The sequence below is a fragment of the Euleptes europaea genome, chromosome 18 (genome assembly GCF_029931775.1).
Source record: "Euleptes europaea isolate rEulEur1 chromosome 18, rEulEur1.hap1, whole genome shotgun sequence".
Classification (NCBI taxonomy): domain Eukaryota; kingdom Metazoa; phylum Chordata; class Lepidosauria; order Squamata; family Sphaerodactylidae; genus Euleptes; species Euleptes europaea.
The window spans coordinates 30,051,724-30,069,973 of NC_079329.1; the positions used below are offsets into that span (position 1 = coordinate 30,051,724).

Consider the following 18,250-nt stretch of genomic DNA (forward strand, 5'->3'; position numbering starts at 1 on the left):
CAGGGATGAGCAGAACATCTTGGCTGTGCTATGTAAAGTTTGGACCAAACACAGAACATTTCCATTCTGTGGTGACAATACTCCAGAGTGGACTGCAGAATCCATACTAGATTATGCACATGCTCTAGAGATGACAATAGAAATGCACTCTGCACCTGCTCAGAAGCATCCATTTCCTTTGTGCGTATATTCAAGTCCTGAGATACGGGATGGAAAGTCAGGGCTGATGCCTTGAAACCACTCTCAAAGTAAATCCACAACGGCTCAGAATGAGAAGTATGGAATACCAGTTTTAGGGTTTATTAGGAAAGCCCAAGGGTTTGGAAAAGAAGCAGAATTGCTTTCATTGCAAAATGTGTCATGACGCTGGAAAAACATACGTCACCCTCCCCTCCGTCTAATGGGAGTAATTGGCGCATGGTGGGTTTTGCATACATTGCAGAAGTTGTACCTGGGAAGAAATTTTGTGAGGAAAATCATATCCAACTCACATGTCTTTACATGTACACACAATGAGAATTTGCAGCTATTTGGGGAAGAGCTTTCAAAGTAGGCCTTTGCTGTACGTGGAAAGGCCCCTCTGAGGTTTCAGATTTGGATCTCCCTTCCACCAGAGACCAATTTGCAAGGAATTTGGGTGCTTTGATTCAAGGCTCTTACATAATTCCCCCCTTTCTGTTGTAAGGACCCCTCCCTAGAGTCTTCAGGTTCTCAAGGCCTCTCTGTCCCAGAACACATTTCCCATCACAAAACATGGCAATCTTCAATTGCACCTTTGAGCAACACCTCTTCGGTTTCTGAATCACACAGTCAGTGTTCACCTGGGAACAAAGAGAGAAACACAAAACCGCCCATTTGCGGGACAAGGTGTATTGGCTGGAATGTGACAAGTGGATGAATAGGCCCCAGGGAAACAAATGACGATCCTGGAACTTGGCTGGGATGCTCACGATGACGAAAGCCATGGGGAATGACTGGAAGAGGACAGATCTTTTGCCATAGCAACGCCCCCAGCCCAGGGGATAAAAGGAGCATGGAAACAGGCAGAGACATTCCTTTTCTACATAGTTTGCTACGCTTTCCAACTTTCTGGGGAACTCTCTCTCGGGTGGCTCTCCATTTCCTGCCAAGATGACCACCTCCGTTAGGCAATACTCCTCTTCTTCTTCCTCCACCAAGGGGCCTGTGAGTTTTGGCGGGGGCTCCTGTCGGCTTTCCTCTGTGCATCTCGGAGGGGGGTGCAGAGCCCCGAGCGGAGCCGGCGGCCTCTCCATCTCTTCTTCCCGCTATGTCTCTGGGATGGGCAGCTGCCTCGGCGGTGGCTATGGGGCCAACTACAGCAGCAGCAGCTTTGGGGGCAGCTTTGGCGGAGCTTTCGGGGGCGGCTTCCTAGTTGGTGGCGGGGACGGCCTCCTGTCCGGGGGCGAGAAGGAGACCATGCAGAACCTGAACGACCGCCTGGCCACCTACCTGGACAAGGTGCGTGCCCTGGAAGAGGCCAACACCGAGCTAGAGGTGAAGATCAGAGAGTGGTACAAGAAGCAGGGACCTGGCCCGGACCGTGACTACAGCCCGTACTTCAGGACCATCGAAGACCTGCGCAGCAAGGTAAGTCTAAGTAGTGTCAAGAAGGCCCATTAAACGGGGCAGTCTGGTGAACCACTGGCAAAGAGAGAGAGCTGTCAAGGAGAAAGGCTGGAGAGGAACTACATTTTTCTAGCACAGCTTAGTGAGTCAAGCTCCCCAAATCTTGATTGCACAAGTGACTTTCATGAAATAGTGATTTTGACTCATTTGCCTTAGTGACTCATGAATACTCATGAATGCATGTTAATTGAACGCTTTAAAAGCAATTATGACGATAATTTCCTGGACTCTGTACAGCAGATGCCACGGTACTCAAATGCAAAGATTTTAAAGGGAAGAGCCAGCAGGGAATTGCCAAGCTGACTGTGTTCAATGTGGACTTAATCAGGACTGTGGGCTTCTTTCACACGATGCCTGTTAAATTAGCAAAACATTAGCTAACATTAACACCAACTACTGCTGTGAATAGGAAGGACACCATTCCATTCACCGTTATCTTGTATTGCTTTGGGCTCTGTATCGAATTTTTTTTTTGTCTGTTTACCAATGTGAGTATGGCTCCCCCCTGGAAATAACAGACACAATAATTTATTAATGTAGCATTTGGACCTATGTCTTTTTACAGAAAAAGACAGCTCCCTGCCCCAAAGACATTACAATCAATGCCAGAAGGGCATGGGGAGAGGAATGGAGAGAAGCTGGGAGTGAAGGAGGGATGTGGGCCAATGCAGGAATCTATTCGGTCTTTGATTGTAGGTAGCTGTGCTGGTCGACAGAAAAATACATCTTAAAAGCCATGTCAAATCTTTTCAACAAGACTCATTAAAATATCACTAAATGTCAAGCTTTCACATTCCCCAGAACTCTTCCTCAGGTTGGACGTTCAGTATCAAAACCCTTGGGCTTTGTTTCAGTTGAGGAGAAGGGCCCCAAAGAGCAAAGAACGCATTTGTTATGAATCTGAACACAGGGCAACCACACAGGAACCGGCAGAAAGACACCAGCATATAAACGGTTAGGGAAACCTGTGAGAGACCCGGGTTCAAGGCCCCTCCTCATCCATCAAGCTCAGTGAGGTTGCTCAGGACACTTCTCTGTCAGCTTGACCTACCTCACAGGGTTGTCATGAAGACTGGCTTAGAGGAGAATTAAGAACATAAGAAGAGCCCTATAGGATCCGGCCAGTGTTTCACCTTGCCAAGCATTCAGTTTCATACAGTGGCCAACATGTTGCCCTAGAGGGCCAACGAACAGGGCACAGAAGTCAAGGCTGTTCCCTGACACTGCCTCCTAGCCACTGGCATTCAGAGGCTTACTGTGGACTAGGAGGCGCTGTGTACATCGAACAATGTTACTAGAATAAGACTCCAGCCTTCCCCCTTGAACACAGTACTATTCTCACAGAGGGTGTTTTATGTAGGCAAGCTCATGTTCATACAATAAAATGGATGTACGCGAGGGCAAAAGTTGTACATAGCACCTAGCAAACATTTCCCAAAGAAGATAATATGTAGAAACAACATCACCTTTGAAGCGGGCCTGTGTCAGGGGTCCCCAAGGTTGGTGAACCTGTGGGTACTTGGACTTTTGATAACAGTTGGTGGGCACCACCATAAAAGGGCTGCCATGGAGTGGGCGCAGCCCACTATAAAAGGGCTGCCACGGGAGCTATGGCCAATCACATAATGTTGGGAGGTTCTGAGTCATAAGAACATAAGAGTAACTATGCTGGATCAGACCAAGGCCCATCGAGTCCAGCAGTCTGTTCACACAGTGGCTAACCAGGTGCCTCTGGGAAGCCCCCAAAGAAGAGTTTGGGGGCTTCCTAGAGTCAAGTGTTTGCGAACAGGTATGCTCCCTGAAGAGACAAGGTGATGTTTCCTGGGTTCTTCTGAAGAATTTCCTATTCCAATCAGGTAGTGGAAAGCCAAGGTCGGCTTTTTTACTTTGAGGTAGGGATGCTTTGGGAGAGAGGGAACTGGAATCCAGGCAACACATTGGGAGGCACCTTGGCATCCGTGGGCACCATAGAAGGAATCACTGCCTGAAGTGGGAAAGGTGACACAATCTCCTGGTTAATAGCGGCTTAATGTATAGAACTCAGAAGCTGACATTCCTTCACGGCAGGGAAAAAAATGTTATCTCTTGCACATGTCCACAGATCCTATTTAGACCACCAGAGCAGGAGCAGGATGAATAGGTGAAGTGAGGAAAGTCAGTGGTCAGATGTATGCGTTTGATGGGGGAAATGAGGGGTTGAAGCCTTCCGCAGCCAGCGTTCATAGTTGAACAAGGATTTGAACGTAGAGCTCTCACAGACAAGACAGCACTCAGTGGAGCACACTGACTATACATGCATTTGGACATCTTTGTCGAAATGATCCCACTTCCTTGATCAGGGCTAATGCCAGAAGACCACCTGTCTCTTTTGTGCATTTCAGTAATCTCAGGTCCAGCATTAATATGAAGCAGCCATAAGAGGTTGTCTAGAATGGGTTGTCTAGAATGTCTAGAATCAAGTGGAAACCTTGGTGTACACAGACATGCTTTCAGTAACAGCCAGGGAAACAGCAGGGCAAGCGGAAATGGCCCCCCAAAGGGGTGGGGATGACAATGGTTACTCCATGATGAGAAAAGGCAGTCTGTACATGTTCAGAGAAGCTCTTGGGGATGAGCCCAGCGCTGAAAGTTTGTTCCAGGCATGTCTTGGTGTTCCCCAGTGAAGCCCTGGTTTCTAAAAATATAGGGCTAGATGCTGGTTCCAAAAAAACTCCAATCCAGGCTATGCACTAGTTTGCAAATGAGCTGCAGAAAAGGCCGAAAGGATTAAAAAAACCCACCCTGTTAATGCAACCCACATTTTTCTTGCAGATTCTCGCTGCCAGCGTTCAGAATGCCAGCATCCTCCTGCAGATTGACAATGCTAAACTGACCGCTGACGACTTCCGAACCAAGTAAGTCCAACTCTAACTCCAGTTGGAAGGTGGCTTCTATTCTTCAACACCATCTCTGTGAATGTAAGTGGAATGATGGACATTCCCCCTTTTAATGATCTCTTTCCCTTTCCCCGTGTCTCCTCCCCCTTTGTGCATACAGGTATGAGAACGAGGCGACGCTGCGCATGAATGTGGAATCAGACATCAATGGTCTGCGCAGAGTCTTAGATGAACTCACCCTGTCCAGGTCTGATCTGGAGATGCAGCTGGAAAATCTGCAGGAAGAGCTGGGCTACCTGAGGAAGAACCATGAGGAGGTGAGGATGTCAATCTGCCAGCATCATAGAGGGATACACATTCTTAAAATGGGAGCCGAGGCTTGTAAGTAGCTGCATCCCACACATATTATAGTGTTTCCCATTACCATCTTGGCTTATGATGGCCCAGCCTTAAGTTCAGATTTGGACACAACGACACACCCTCAAAAAGTCTCTGAAAAATGGACTAAACTCAGAGCTGTTATGTTGTGATCTAGGCCAGTGGTTCCCAATCTTTTTGGTATGGTGACCCACAAGTCCACATTTTCTTGATATGTTGATCCATTCAGGGCTGGCTCACGTTTTTGTTGGCTCCCTAGGCAAGCGATGACCGCGGTACCCATCTAGTCTAGCCTTCCATTTTCTACAGTGGCTAAGCAGATGCTACCTCACAGGGTGTCTGTTGTGGGGAGGGAGAGGGAAGGTGATTGTAAGCTGGTTTGATTCTTCCTTAAGTGGTAGAGAAAGTCAGCATATAAAAACCAACTCTTCCTCCTCATCATCATCATTCTTCTTGACAAACTCTGATGGGTTGCAGAGTCTTCTTCGGATGCCGACTGAAATTGTGGATTCAGACCTCTTTGCTGTAAACGCTAAATTTGGCAAAAGTAGATTTCCAACTGATAAGATTTGAAGATTACTATGCTCTGGTTAGACCTCACCTAGAGTACTGTGTTCAGTTTCGGGCACCTCAATTTAAGAAAGATGTAGAAAAGCTGGAACGTGTCCAGAGGAGGGCAATAAAGATGGTGAGGGGTCTGGAGACCAAATCTTATGAGGAAAGGTTGAAGGAGCTGGGTATGTTTAGCCTGAAGAGGAGAAGACTGAGAAGGGATATGATAACCATCTTCAAGTACTTGAATTGCTGTCACATAGAGGAGGGTGCCAAGTTGTTTTCTGTTGCCCCAGAAGGTCGGACCAGAAACAATGGGCTGAAATTTAATCAAAAGAGTTTCTGTCTAGACTTAGGAAGCATTTTCTAACAGAGCAGTTCCTCAGTGGAAAAGGCTTACTCGGGAGGTGGTAAGCTCTCCTTCCCGGGAGGTTTTTATGCAGAGGCTAGATGGCCATCTGTCAGCAGTTCTGATTCTATAACTTAAGCAGATGATGAGAGGGAACGCATCTTAGTCATCTTCTGGGCATGTAGTGGGGGTTACTGGGGGTGTGGGGGGAGGGTTGCAAATTTCCTGCATTGTGCAAAGGATTGGACTAGATGACCCTGGTGGTCCCTTCCAACTCTATGATTCTATGATTTAAAAACCCCAAAAAACTCCTTCTGTCACAGGAAATGACTGTACTCCGAACCCAGCTGGGTGGAGAAATCACCGTGGAAATGGATGCTGCTCCTGGAGTGGACTTGACCAAGATCCTGTCGGATATGCGTGAACAGTACGAGGGCTTGGCGGAGAAGAACCGCAAAGATGCCGAGCACTGGTTCTTCACCAAGGTGTGCCATTGGGGGAGGGAGTCAATGGACATCCCAGAAAAAAAAAGATGTTTGGTTCTCTGAGCTGTAGGTAACCAACAGGTCATCTCCCTTTCCCTGCAGACCGAAGAGCTGAACCGCGAAGTTTCCACCAACACCGAACTATTGCAGAACAGCAGGACGGAGATCACAGAACTGAGGCGCACCATTCAAGGCTTGGAAATCGATCTCCAAGCCCAACTCAGCATGGTACGGGGCTCTGACATTCTTCCCTCTGCATCCCCAAACTCTAAGTAAGAAGCAAGCCGCATCATGTTACCCTGGGCTGGTCTACTGGAAGTCCAATGAAGACGGCCTCGAGTCTTTTAGCTGCTCTGTATTTCTAGCCGTTGCATAACAGAGCATTTTTTACAACACCCGTGGGTGTCAAACAGTGTCCCCTCAAACTGTTCAGGTCAGGAAAACAGGAAGGGGGGAAGGCTGAAGCCCTTTCTCTATGCATACCCTAGTCACGGTCCAACTTGGGCACTGCATGTACAAGAATTGAGGAGAACCCTTAACACATGACTGACTGACTCAAGGCTACTGAGAACAGTTCCCCTGGAGAAAAAGGCGGCTTTGGAGGGTGGACTGTATGGAATTTTACTCTGCTGAGGTCCCTCCCCAAACCCCACCCCGGGCTCCATCTCCAAATCTCCAGAATGTCCTAACCTGGAGTCGGCAACCCTAGGCTTAAATTTGGGTGTGGCCAACCAGATTAAGATGTGAAGGAGAAGTCCAGCTGAAGTCCCTCTCTTTCTCTTCTAGGGTTGCCAGCCTCCAGGTAGTAGCTGGAGATCTCCTGCTATTACAACTGATCTCCAGCCGATACAGATCAGTTCACCTGGAGACAATGGCCACTCCCCTCCCCAAACCCCGCCCTCCTCAGTCTCCGCCCCAAAAACCTACCGCTGGTGGCAAAGAGGGACCTGGCAACCCCATTCTCTTCAATAGTTGGGGGTATATTGAAAATGGCCTTCAGACAACCTAATTCTGCATCTTTAATACTAAGTCTGTGAGGCAGCTGAATGCACTGCAGGTCTTGGGATATGTTGTGTAATCCTTACTGCTGAGACCCTGGTGTCACAAGGAAAAGCCAGCATGGTGTATTGGTTGTAGTGTCACAGTAGGGTCTGGGGACTGGAGTTCAAATCCTGTCTATTTATGGAGGCTTACTGGTTGACCTTGGGTCAGTCACTTGCTCTCTCAGCCTAACCCACCTCACAGGGTCGTTGAAGTAAGCATAAAATGCAGTAGGAGAGAATGTTGTAAACCATTCTGGGTCCCCATTGTGCGTGTGTATTAAGTGCTGTCAAGTCGCTTCCGACTCATGGCGACCCTATGAATCAATGTCCTCCAAAATGTCCTATCTTTGACAGCCTTGCTCAGATCTTACAAATTGAGGGCTGGGACTTCCTTTATTGAGTCAGTCCATCTCTTGTTGGGTCTTCCTCTTTTCCTTCTGTCCTCAACTTTTCCTAGCATGACTGTGTTTTCCAGTGACTCTTGTCATCTCATGATGTGACCAAAATATGATAGCCTCAGTTTAGTCATTTTAGCTTCTAGGGTCAGTTCGGGCTTGATTTGATCTGTAACCCACTGATTTGTTTTTTTGGCAGTCCATGGTATCCGTAACACTCTCCTCCAACACCACATTTCAAAGGAGTCTATTTTCTTCCTATCAGCTTTCTTCACTGTCCAGCTTTCGCAACCATACATTGGGGAGGGTATAAATATCCAAACATGGAGGTGTACACCTTCCCTCCAGACACTGAATCTGTTCCTGTCGTATTCTCTTTCTCCAGAAAGCGGCATTGGAGGGCACCCTGGCCGAGACGGAATCCCGGTACAGCACCCAGCTCAACCAGATCCAAGTCCTGATCACCAGTGTGGAGGAGCAGCTGGGGGAACTGAGGTGCGACATGGAGCGCCAGAACCATGAGTACAGGATCCTCCTGGACGTCAAGACCCGCCTGGAGCAGGAGATCACCACCTACCGTCGCCTGCTGGAGGGAGAGGAAGCCCAGTAAGTGAAAGAGGGTTACGTGGGTGTAACTGGCCACATTGTGGAAGTCCACAAGAGCAAACATTTCAGCCTTCCTGAGTGATTGTTGGGAGAAAGCCTGTGAATGGAACCTGTGAGTAGCTGTCCTGGTCCAATCATCCCATCTTGCCATTTCCTAATGATGTAAAGATGGGCTGTGCCATTGACAGACCATTTCTGGCTATCACAGTTGCCTCAGCATCCACATACCTTACCGCCCTTGCCTTGCCTTGCCTTGGCAATATAGTGTTGGGCCAGAGGAGATAATGTTATGAACAGGTAGAGAACATGTTCAACATCCCAGAAAATTTCCTGAAGGTTTACTGTGGTCGTTTATGCATGGGAGTTTTACCGGAGGTCCGTTGCTCACTGGACCCACACTTTCCTTTTGGAAGCCTATGCACCAGCAGTCTCCAAGTTCAAATCAGGAAGTATTTGAATCCCTGCCCCTTGAAATGTTGCTTCATAATTGGCTGTAGTGAGAGAAAAGCATTTTAAGAACATAAAACAAAAAACGGAGCAATCTGAAAAGAAGGGCAGGGGGGAATAATCCAAGCCTCGATTTTAAAAAGCCTTCCTTCTGCTCAGAAAGAGCTCAGAGGAAGCAGGAAGCATTTGAATCCCTGCCTCTGGACATGCTGCTTTGTAATTGGCTGTGAGAGAAACGAAGCTTGCATGTCCTGCACGGGGATTTCACCCGGGCTGAGCTCAGGGGAGAGGGAAGAATTGGATTAACAGAGGAATGGGAAGCCTCAGGATTTGTGAGGGCCGGCAGCGAGGTCATCTCCAGTGGAGGGAAAACTCATGCATAACTCCAAGGAATAACCAAGACAGATGGGGGGTGATCGTGAGTGAAAGTACCCATCCATAAACGACCTGAGATTTTTAAATCATTATACCACAAAATGATTCAGATCCAGTGCTGTATTGCTAGGTCGGATCCTATCAACTTTTCTGCTCAGTCTTGCCCAGTTCTCTTCCATACTATGGCCCCATCTCATCTGGCTTTTGTGCATGTGGTTCCCACAATCTCTGACACTGCCCTTTCAGTGGTCAAAAGGGGACGCAGTGGAAAAGCTGTCAGGATCCAGCCCAGTGTTTTTTTCCCCTTGTGTGTGTGTGTGTGTGTGTAATGTGTCTTCAAGTCACAGCCGACTTATGGCGACCCCTTTTGGGGTTTTCATGGCAAGAGACTAACAGAGGTGGTTTGCCAGTGCCTTCCTCTGCACAGCAACCCTGGTATTCCTTGGTGGTCTCCTAACCAAATACTAACCAGGGCTGACCCTGCTTAGCTTCTGAGATCTGACGAGATCAGGCTAGCCTGGGCCATCCAGGTCAGGGCTTTCCCCCTTACTACTCATTAATGCCTTTGGTTACCATCTCTGCACAAGCTTTGTTGCAATGAAAAATATATTTTTCGTTTCTAATTCAGCCTTATTTTTTTCTTGTAGCATTTCATCCCAATTCTCATATGGCAGGCAAGGTAAGGATCTCCTAGATTTTTGTTACTGAATTTCACAAGCCTACAACAATATTTAATTTTAAGACTTCTCTTTATTTTACTGTGGGTAGGAATATTAGAGTACTAATGCTGTTAAGAATCCTGAAGCATTTAAGATATGCAATATAACATTGTCTATTTATCAATAGTAAGTTATTGATCTCAACAAGTTGGAATATGTTCAGGAAAGGGCAAGGAAGATAGCTGGGGTTTTGGAGAACAAGCCTATAAGGAGAGGCTGAAGGAACTAGGATTGTTTTATAAAGGAGAAAGCATTATTTAGAATTCAGTCTTGTGTCCTGCTAAAAATATATGCTAAGTTCTTCAACTGGATGTCAAAGAAGGTCAATGCTACGTCACTTTTTCTCTTTGGCTTTTCTGCAAATGCCACCTTCCCATTCTTCTCTCCCTTTGTAGCATCCTCAACCACTCGCCAAGTCCGCACAATCGTCGAGGAGGTCCAAGATGGACGGGTGGTCTCAAGCCACGAAAAGCTCCACGTCTCGGGCCATTAACCCTGCAGGCTGCCTTGCCTGTTCCAGGTGCCTTGGATGTGGTCTGCTTCCCCCCTCCCACGTGCGGTGTTCCTTTTGGTGTTCAGGCTTCTCCTTGCTTCCTCAACATCCAGAACCTGAGCTCTGTATGGCCGTTTCCACAAATCTCCAATAAAGCTTTTTTCATATCATGCATTCAAACCCGAGGTTTTCCGTGGTCATTTTTTAATGAGATGGCTTTGCCGCACTCTTTGCCCTACCGTCTTTGGTTTTCCTGAACAGACAGGAATGTCCAAAATAACTACATATTATTTATACTTTATCAAAATGTTTATACCCTGGCTTTGCCATAACTCAAGGCAGCTTACAAAGTCAAACTAAAAAAAAATGAAATTAAAAATATGTCAGCACATATATTCCTGATATATTTCTGGCACTAGAATATGCAAGCGCATGAGCTTGGCTACAGCATTCTAGGGATTTCTTGTTAGGGTTGCCAAACTCCAGGTGGGGCCTGGAGCTCTCCTGGAATCACAACAGATCTCCAGACAACTGAGATCAGTTCCCCTGGAGAAAATGGCTGCTTTAGAGGGTGGAGTGGATGGCATATCTCGCTGAGGTCCCTCCCCTCCCTAGACACTTTCCTTCCACAGGCTCCACCAACACAACTCCAGGAATTTCCCAGCCTGGAGTTGGTCACCATACTCCCTGCTGACCGTCAGTTCAGGCTTATTGATTGGTTTCCTTTCCTTTCTTTTCTTTTCTTTTCTTTTCTTTTCTTTTCTTTTCTTTTCTTTTCTTTTCTTTTCTTTACATCTCCACTTGCAGTGCCATTGTAAGGAGGTCTACTCAAGAAAGTGTTCTGACTATGTCCCTGCCCAGGGCTCTCCCATAGTGACCCCCCAGGAATAAACCAAGAGGTCACATGGCTCCTGAATTCCCCACATACAAAGTCAGAGGAGAAACTTTCCATTATAACTTTCTTTTTTTAAATAACATTTTATTCATTTTTAATAAGGGGTACAGAAAAAATAAAAGGGAAAAAACAGATAGGGAAAGTTTTACAGTTTGTACTGTGTCCGTGCCCAAGCTAACTTGACCATCTATCTTAACCCCACAGTAGAGTCTCCTATATTGATTCAGGATTTGACTAGTATTCCAAGTTGATACTTGATCGCTAATCTATTTTCATAAATCTTAGCTAGTAAACTATTATAAACATGAACCTTGGGTAATAGCTGTATCTTTGTTATAGAATTATATGCATTATTAAGAAACTATAATAAACACTATTTGAGATAAATTTTCTAGTCTTGATTATATCTGGAACCAATGACCCTTTTCATGAACATTGTTGAATCACTTATATCTGTCGAAAAATGGCTGCCACTTCTTCTTAAAGTCGTCGATCGACTTTCTTTGAACCAAGTTTGTTAGTCTCGACATAGTAGCAAACTCCCCATTATAACTTTCATGAAGAGGATGAATTAACCCGTCTTGGAATGACTGCTGGGACCTTTCAGGAGAAAAATTTGAATAAGCCCATTAACTACCTAGTGCCCTCTACTCAGGGTCTGCAACGGAGAAGGCAGCAGACAGAAAGATCACTCGTTGTTAGGAAGTCAGGGCCATCTTTAATACTTTCTTTCTCACATTCTATTACTGTAACATACCACAACTACAAAGAGTTGCACTAATAAACAACCCTTCTGACGTATCAACTAAAGCTCAAGGAAACAAATTCAAGCTCACTAGCCTAATATTTACACTAGAAATCTGAGTAAGCCTAAAAGGTCTTGTGCAAGTGCAGCTATACAAATTGTATAATACCAGTAAAAACTATATAATACAATTAATATTCTTGCTCCAGTAACAACCTCGTTTGCCAGATGCACTCTCCCAGTGCCACGTACTTTGTCTGTTCAGCCATAACATGATATCATGTGCTATTTTTACTGTGATCAGTTTGGGAAACCAGGGGGATCATTCGATCATCATTGTAGGGGATCAGTCATAGGGCTGCCAAGTCCCCCCTCACCTCTGGTGGGAGCTTAGTTGTAGTGGGGCGGGGGGGGGGGTAATCAGCACAATGGGGATGCTCTAGTGCATTCCTCCAAAAATGCAATGGTTTCCATAGAGTTTTTGGAGAAATGTACTAGAGCGTCCCCGACATTTCTGGGTTTACCTTGGAAGTGACGTTAATGCCTCCCATTCAGCTACCCTGCTTCCGCTGGCTGGCTAGCTGAGAGTTGGCGGGTAGTCCTCTTAATTGGTGAGCAATTGCCCACCATTACCTGGTATCTGGCAACCCAAATCATTCAAATCCTGCTCGGCTTCATGAAATGCTGGTACGCCATCCTCCATTGTAGCAAAGGAGCCATCAGGCTATAAGCCAGGATTAAGTCAGTATATTCTCATTTATATTTTATTTTATTTTTAAATTTACGTTATTTATAGTCTGCCTTTCTCACTTGGACTCAAGGCGGATTACACAGAGTGAGTCAATACAATTAACGGAATGGGACATTCAATAAACAATGAAACAGGATTTGGGTTGTAGAACCAACCTGAAGTCTAAAAACAGAACTGAAGCAAAGCATAAGTATTAACACGACACATTAAATAATGCAAAAATTACATAGTGGCGTACTGGTTTTAGCAAGCTAAACACAGCAGTATAGTTAGGGTTGCCAACCTCCAGGTAATAGCAGAAGATCTCCTGCTATTACAACTGATCTCCAGCCAATAGGGATCAGTTCCCCTGGAGAAAATGGCTGCTTTGGCAATTGGATTCTACGGTATTGAAGTCCCTCCCCTCCCCAAACCCCACCCTCCTAAGGCTCCACCCCAAAAACCTCCCACCGGTGGCAGAGAGGGACCTGGCAACCCTAAGTATAGACCACAATCCTTAGTAATTTATCCAAGTAACTTTCTGCATCATTTAGTACAGTGCAACTCTATTGCCTGCGCAGAAAAGCCCACTTGAATAGCTCCGTTTTGCATAGTTTGCGGAAAGCCAGGAGAGTGGGAGCCTTTCTGACCTCCTCAGGCAGGCTGTTTAACAAGGTGGGGGCCACAACGAAGGTGCATGTACGAGCAGTTGTTGATTTTGCCTATTTACAGGTTGGCATCTGCAGAAGACCCCTCTTTGATGAGCGAAGCTATCGTGGTAGTGCATAGTATTGTCATGCAATATGTGTCGAAGATGTATTAACTGTCGTCAATAAGCCAACTTCAAACCATAGTTTCAAATCCTGGGTTAATGTACTCTAATTAACCATAATGAATGGAGTGGCCCACATTTGGATGAGCACACTAACCATAGATAGTATAATTAATAAAGTTTCACTTTATGTCTGAACTGAGCCATTATATTTCAAATTGTTCTTATGCATAGCACATATTTAAGTCTATACCCACATTGCTATTCAACAGTAGAGCCTCAAGAATAATCCATTTATATCCTGACAACAATAATAAAAGCAGGATATGTGAATACAGTTTTACAAGCCTTACTAGAAAATGCCATTGAATTAAATTTAAGTTGACCAATACTTTAAAGGATCAAAATTGCACCTACAACCCACAAAGAAAGCCCCATGTTTCCCCTCAAAGGCAAATGTCTGGTACTCTTCTGGCTTCAGATTAGAAGAAGAGTTGGTTTTGATACCCTGCTTTTCTCAAGCTTTAAGGAATCTCAAAGTGAATCTCAAAGGAATCTCAATCTTCTTCTTCTTCTTCAAGTACCTGGGGAAAACAAGATCTCTTTTGGAAAATCGATAAGCAGAACCACACTAGGTTCTAAGGGATCTACCGCCCTCCGTTGTGCGTTTCTCATTCACAGAATGCAAATACGGTAAGCTAATACCTATAGCAATTAACCTAGAATCTTTGAGCATCTAACATCAAAGGCTGGCAAGACAAGATTTTAACCTGGAAAATCACCTTTTTTCCGCTTTAATTTTTAATATATATTTTTGTAATATCTAGCCTGCAGAGTTCTGGTGGACTTAAAATTGTTCGTATCATTTTGGTTGGCCCTAATAAAAGGTATGGCGTGGATTTTGTTTTTTGTTCTGAATCAATACCACTGCCTACAACTTTTACCCATGGAAAGTAGCCATGGTTGGTTTATAGTTATTGGGGAGAGTGTGCCAAAAACTCTATCTTAGCTTTTTTAATAGGGATTTGAATATAATCTGGAAGGAAGTTTTTGAAAGCTAGGTACTCTGTCCCAGTTTAAAAAAAAAAAAAACCTCTGCAAAAGGCTAATTACAAGGATCTGCAAGCCCTCCTCCCATTATCTGTCAAGAAGTCATAAAATGATCTAAAGCCTTGTATAAATCCATCATTTCCTTCATAAGAAGCCTCTTGGCTCAGTACCTGTCCTTGCCCAGGTGTCTTTTTACAAGCTGCAACTGTCATCTTGCTTGCAGGCTGTCATGTTTTACTCCCCTTTGAAGTAGCCGGTTTGCAAAATGCAGAATTTATAGCTGCTGGGATGGAATTGTTAGGGCCTGCTTTGGAAAATAGTAAAAATACTTGGCAGGACTTTCTGATCCACCCTAAGTTGTCATTAGTTGTTATATATATGTGTGTGTGTCTTTGATCACACCATAGAATACAGGATGGGGATCTCGGGTACAGAATTGGGTAGATCCACAGAACACTGCAACCTCAGTTCTAAAAATGTCAGACAAGTGGGTATCTGTAAGAACTTGCTGGGGCATCTCCCCCTCCCTTGAATGTCCCTTCCTGCAATATTGTATTTTCATTTCCCTTAGTACCCCATTGACTTTCCTCCTTCCCTGCTTCCTTCTCTCCCTGGTAGATGACCCATCTACCCATAACCCCACGGCGTGGATTGTTTGAACCACACTCTGTTTCAGAATTAGCTGTAATAGATATAGAACTAGATATAACAAGTGGAGGACCTGCAAGGACTTATGGAGGCATCTATCCTGCTGATAGAGATTAGTTCACCTGGAGAAAATGGCCACTTTGGCAATTGTACTTTGGACACTTTGGCATTGAAGTCCCTCCCCTCCTCAAACCCCACCCTCCTCGGACTCCACCCCCAAAACCTCCTGCCGGTGGCGAAGAGGGACCTGGCAACCCTACTGGAGGACAGTTGTAATTTTGGGGAGCTCTCCAGCCTCCACCTGGAGGTGGCAACCCTACATTCAGGAATGACATAAAAAGGTCCCGTTAAGGTCACAAAAGTTATGAATACACCTAAAGAGACTTGATGATGTTCAGGGCCCGAATACTTGACAATATCAGTTGAAAATGGATTGCAAATGGCCCACCACATAGAAGGACTAACGTCCCCATTTGACACCCTGCAGTTACCTAAGGCCTTCTATGCCTCTTTAGTAGGGTTGCCAGCTCTGGGCTGGGAAAGACCTGGATATTTTGGGGGTGGAGCCTGAGGAGGGTGGGGTTTGAGGAGGGGAGGGACTTCAACGAAGTATAATACCATAGAGTCCGCCTTCCAAAGTGGCCATTTTCTCCAGGTATGGAGGTATTAGCTGGAGATCCCTTGCTATTACAACAGATCTCCAGCTGATAGAGATCAGTTCCCCTGGAGAAAATGGCCACTTTGGCAATTGGACTCTATGGCATTGAAGTCCCTCACCTCCCCAAATACCACCCTTTTCAGGCTCTGCCCCAAGAAACCTCTGACCGGTGGCGAAGAGGGACCTGGCAACCCTATCTCCAGGTGAACAGATCTCTGTAGCCTAGAAATCAGTTGTAATAGTGGGAGATTTCCAGCTACTACCTGGAGATTGGAAACCCTACTCTTTAGAGCTGTATATGTCTGTAGAACTGGGATTGCACAGGTCCTTTCACACATTTTTTAGATTGCATACCACAAAATAGCCCTCTACAGACATTCCGTTCCATTCATGCAAACTGGGAGCCCACTTTTCATGTGTATCGGGAATGAACAGGTCCTTGTGCTGCACATGATATGTGCATTCACTGTTTAGTTTGAAGAACCCTTGAAAAGAAAAGTTCTGGTTCTTGTGAGTAGAAGCTGTACCCGCATGGAAGATCCACGTATTGCCCAGTTCACCCAAGGCTGTGACCATGTGAATTGAATATACTGGCGGTTTGTACAAATGGAACGTAATGTAACATTTACCCAGCCTTCATGCACAGTAGTAATGCAATACAATGCACTTCTAAGTATACATGAGCAGGCTACGACTTGCTGTTCTGCGTTCACTTGGTGGCAAATCTGTTTGCTTCTTTTTTTGGTGTGGTGTAATGTGTGAAATGGATTTTGCTCTAGTTTTAAGCCATGCAGGTAAGGATGTTTCAAATTAAATGCAAAACAGGTACAATTTCACTTCTCCCCATTGTCTCCCCGCTGCTAATATCTAGATTGGAAATTCCTTGGGTCAGGAACCCAATCCAATGTCACTGTATCAATCACAAATAATGGCAATGGTGGGTAGGATGAGAAAGAAAAATAAGGGCTGAATGGGGCAGTTGCCCCAACACCAGCCTAAACAGTAAAGAAGGGGGGAAAGAAGAGCACAAGAAATGAAGATATATGGAGGTAATAATAACAATAGCAAAATTATATTTTTTATGAGCAGGGTGGTACTTGGTTCTCTCCAAAAAGGTAAGGTACCTGGACTCCATACAGGCTGGGGGGACCACACAACTGTACAAAGGGTGAGGTAGGGTTTCCAGGTCTTCCCTGGCCACTGGTGGGGATTGGGGGGATAGGATTGCCAAATCCAGGTTGGGAAACTCCTAGAGTTTTGGGGATGGAGATTGGGGAGGACAGGACCCTCAATGGGGTACAATAGCACAGAGTCCATCCTCCAAAGCACCCATTTTCTCTGGGGGAACTGATCTCTGTAGGCTGGAGATGAGCTGCAATTCCGGGAGATCCCCAGGTCCCACCTGGAGGCTGGCATCCCTAGCTGGTGAAGGAAAAAACACAGCACAGAAGGCATGGCCTTACTATTTCACATCTTCTGGGGCTGAAGATCCATGGCACTCAATAAGTGGTGGTCTCTACTGATCCTTGGCCCCCAACAAGCTGTGAAAAAGTATGCCATGGTGGAAGAGAACTTCTCTGAAGCAACAGCTTCCAGAATTACCGGCCAAGCACATTCCACCAACAGTCCTGGTTGGCCACTGTGTGAACAGACTGCTGGACTTGATAGGCCTCGGTCTGATCCAGCATGGCTTTTCTTATGATCTTATGTCCTACACTTCCATTCTGCTGCTTTTAGAAGACTGTTTATTGCAAACTCGTTGGTGTCAAGAGCCAGCATGGTGTAGTAGTTAAGAGCGGTGGTTTGGAGTGGCGGACTCTGATCTGAACTGGATTTGTTTCCCCACTCCTTCACATGAATCCAGATGGGTGACCTTGGGCTAGTCACAGTTCTTCAGCCCCACCTACCTCACAGGGTGTCTGTTGTGGGAAGGGGAAGGGAAGGTGATTTTCAGCCAGTTTGATTCTTCCTTAAGTGGTAGAGAAAATCGGCATATAAAAACCAACTCTTCTTCTTCTTCTTCTTCTTCTTCTTCTTCTTCTTCTTCTTCTTCTTCTTCTTCTTCTTCTTCTTCTTCTTCTTCTCAAGGCTGCTTCCTAGGCTCAAAGTCCCAGAGAGTACTCTAGGATATACATATTTAAAGCCAGAGCAGAGAGAAAAAACTCACACATCAAAGCAGAGAATTTGGGCTTCTTCAAAAGGTATTGAGGTGAGTTCTCAAGGGCACTTTCGACATTCCACGGTCTGAATACAGGAAACTTAAAATGTAGCCCGGGGCGAGGAGCCACCCCATCTGAATCACGGCTGACGATATCTTCCGAAACAAAAGAAGAAGGAGTTAAAGTAAAACAAAGCACACCCTTTTTCTAAGACCAAGTTCTGTACCG

At 45.6% G+C, this 18,250-nt stretch overlaps 1 protein-coding gene across 5 annotated transcripts; it reads left to right on the forward strand.

Annotated features, from left to right (window-relative positions):
* Positions 1-1,131: 1,131 nt before the first annotated feature.
* LOC130490965 (keratin, type I cytoskeletal 14-like) lies at positions 1,132-10,365 on the forward strand. Of its 5 annotated transcripts, XM_056864781.1 has the most exons (9): positions 1,132-1,608; positions 4,459-4,541; positions 4,684-4,840; positions 6,126-6,287; positions 6,390-6,515; positions 8,111-8,331; positions 8,922-8,942; positions 9,801-9,832; positions 10,268-10,365. In XM_056864781.1, exons 1-9 carry the CDS (start codon positions 1,132-1,134, stop codon positions 10,363-10,365), a joined length of 1,377 nt encoding a protein of 458 aa, XP_056720759.1. The 5 variants fall into 5 exon arrangements, with proteins under 5 accessions (XP_056720759.1, XP_056720758.1, XP_056720760.1 ...); XM_056864780.1 differs by lacking the exon at positions 8,922-8,942 and having other exon boundaries at positions 9,801-9,853; XM_056864782.1 differs by lacking the exon at positions 8,922-8,942.
* The last annotated feature ends 7,885 nt before the right edge of the window (positions 10,366-18,250 follow it).

What these genes read in the sequence shown, in the direction of transcription:
- LOC130490965 (XM_056864779.1), top strand. Translation starts at nt 1,132, where the DNA reads ATGACCACCTCCGTTAGGCAATACTCCTCTTCTTCTTCCTCCACCAAG. An exon ending in TCGAAGACCTGCGCAGCAAG is followed by an intron (nt 1,609 to 4,458) that starts GTAAGTCTAAGT and finishes TTTTTCTTGCAG; the next exon opens with ATTCTCGCTGCCAGCGTTCA. An exon ending in TGAGGAAGAACCATGAGGAG is followed by an intron (nt 4,841 to 6,125) that starts GTGAGGATGTCA and finishes CTTCTGTCACAG; the next exon opens with GAAATGACTGTACTCCGAAC.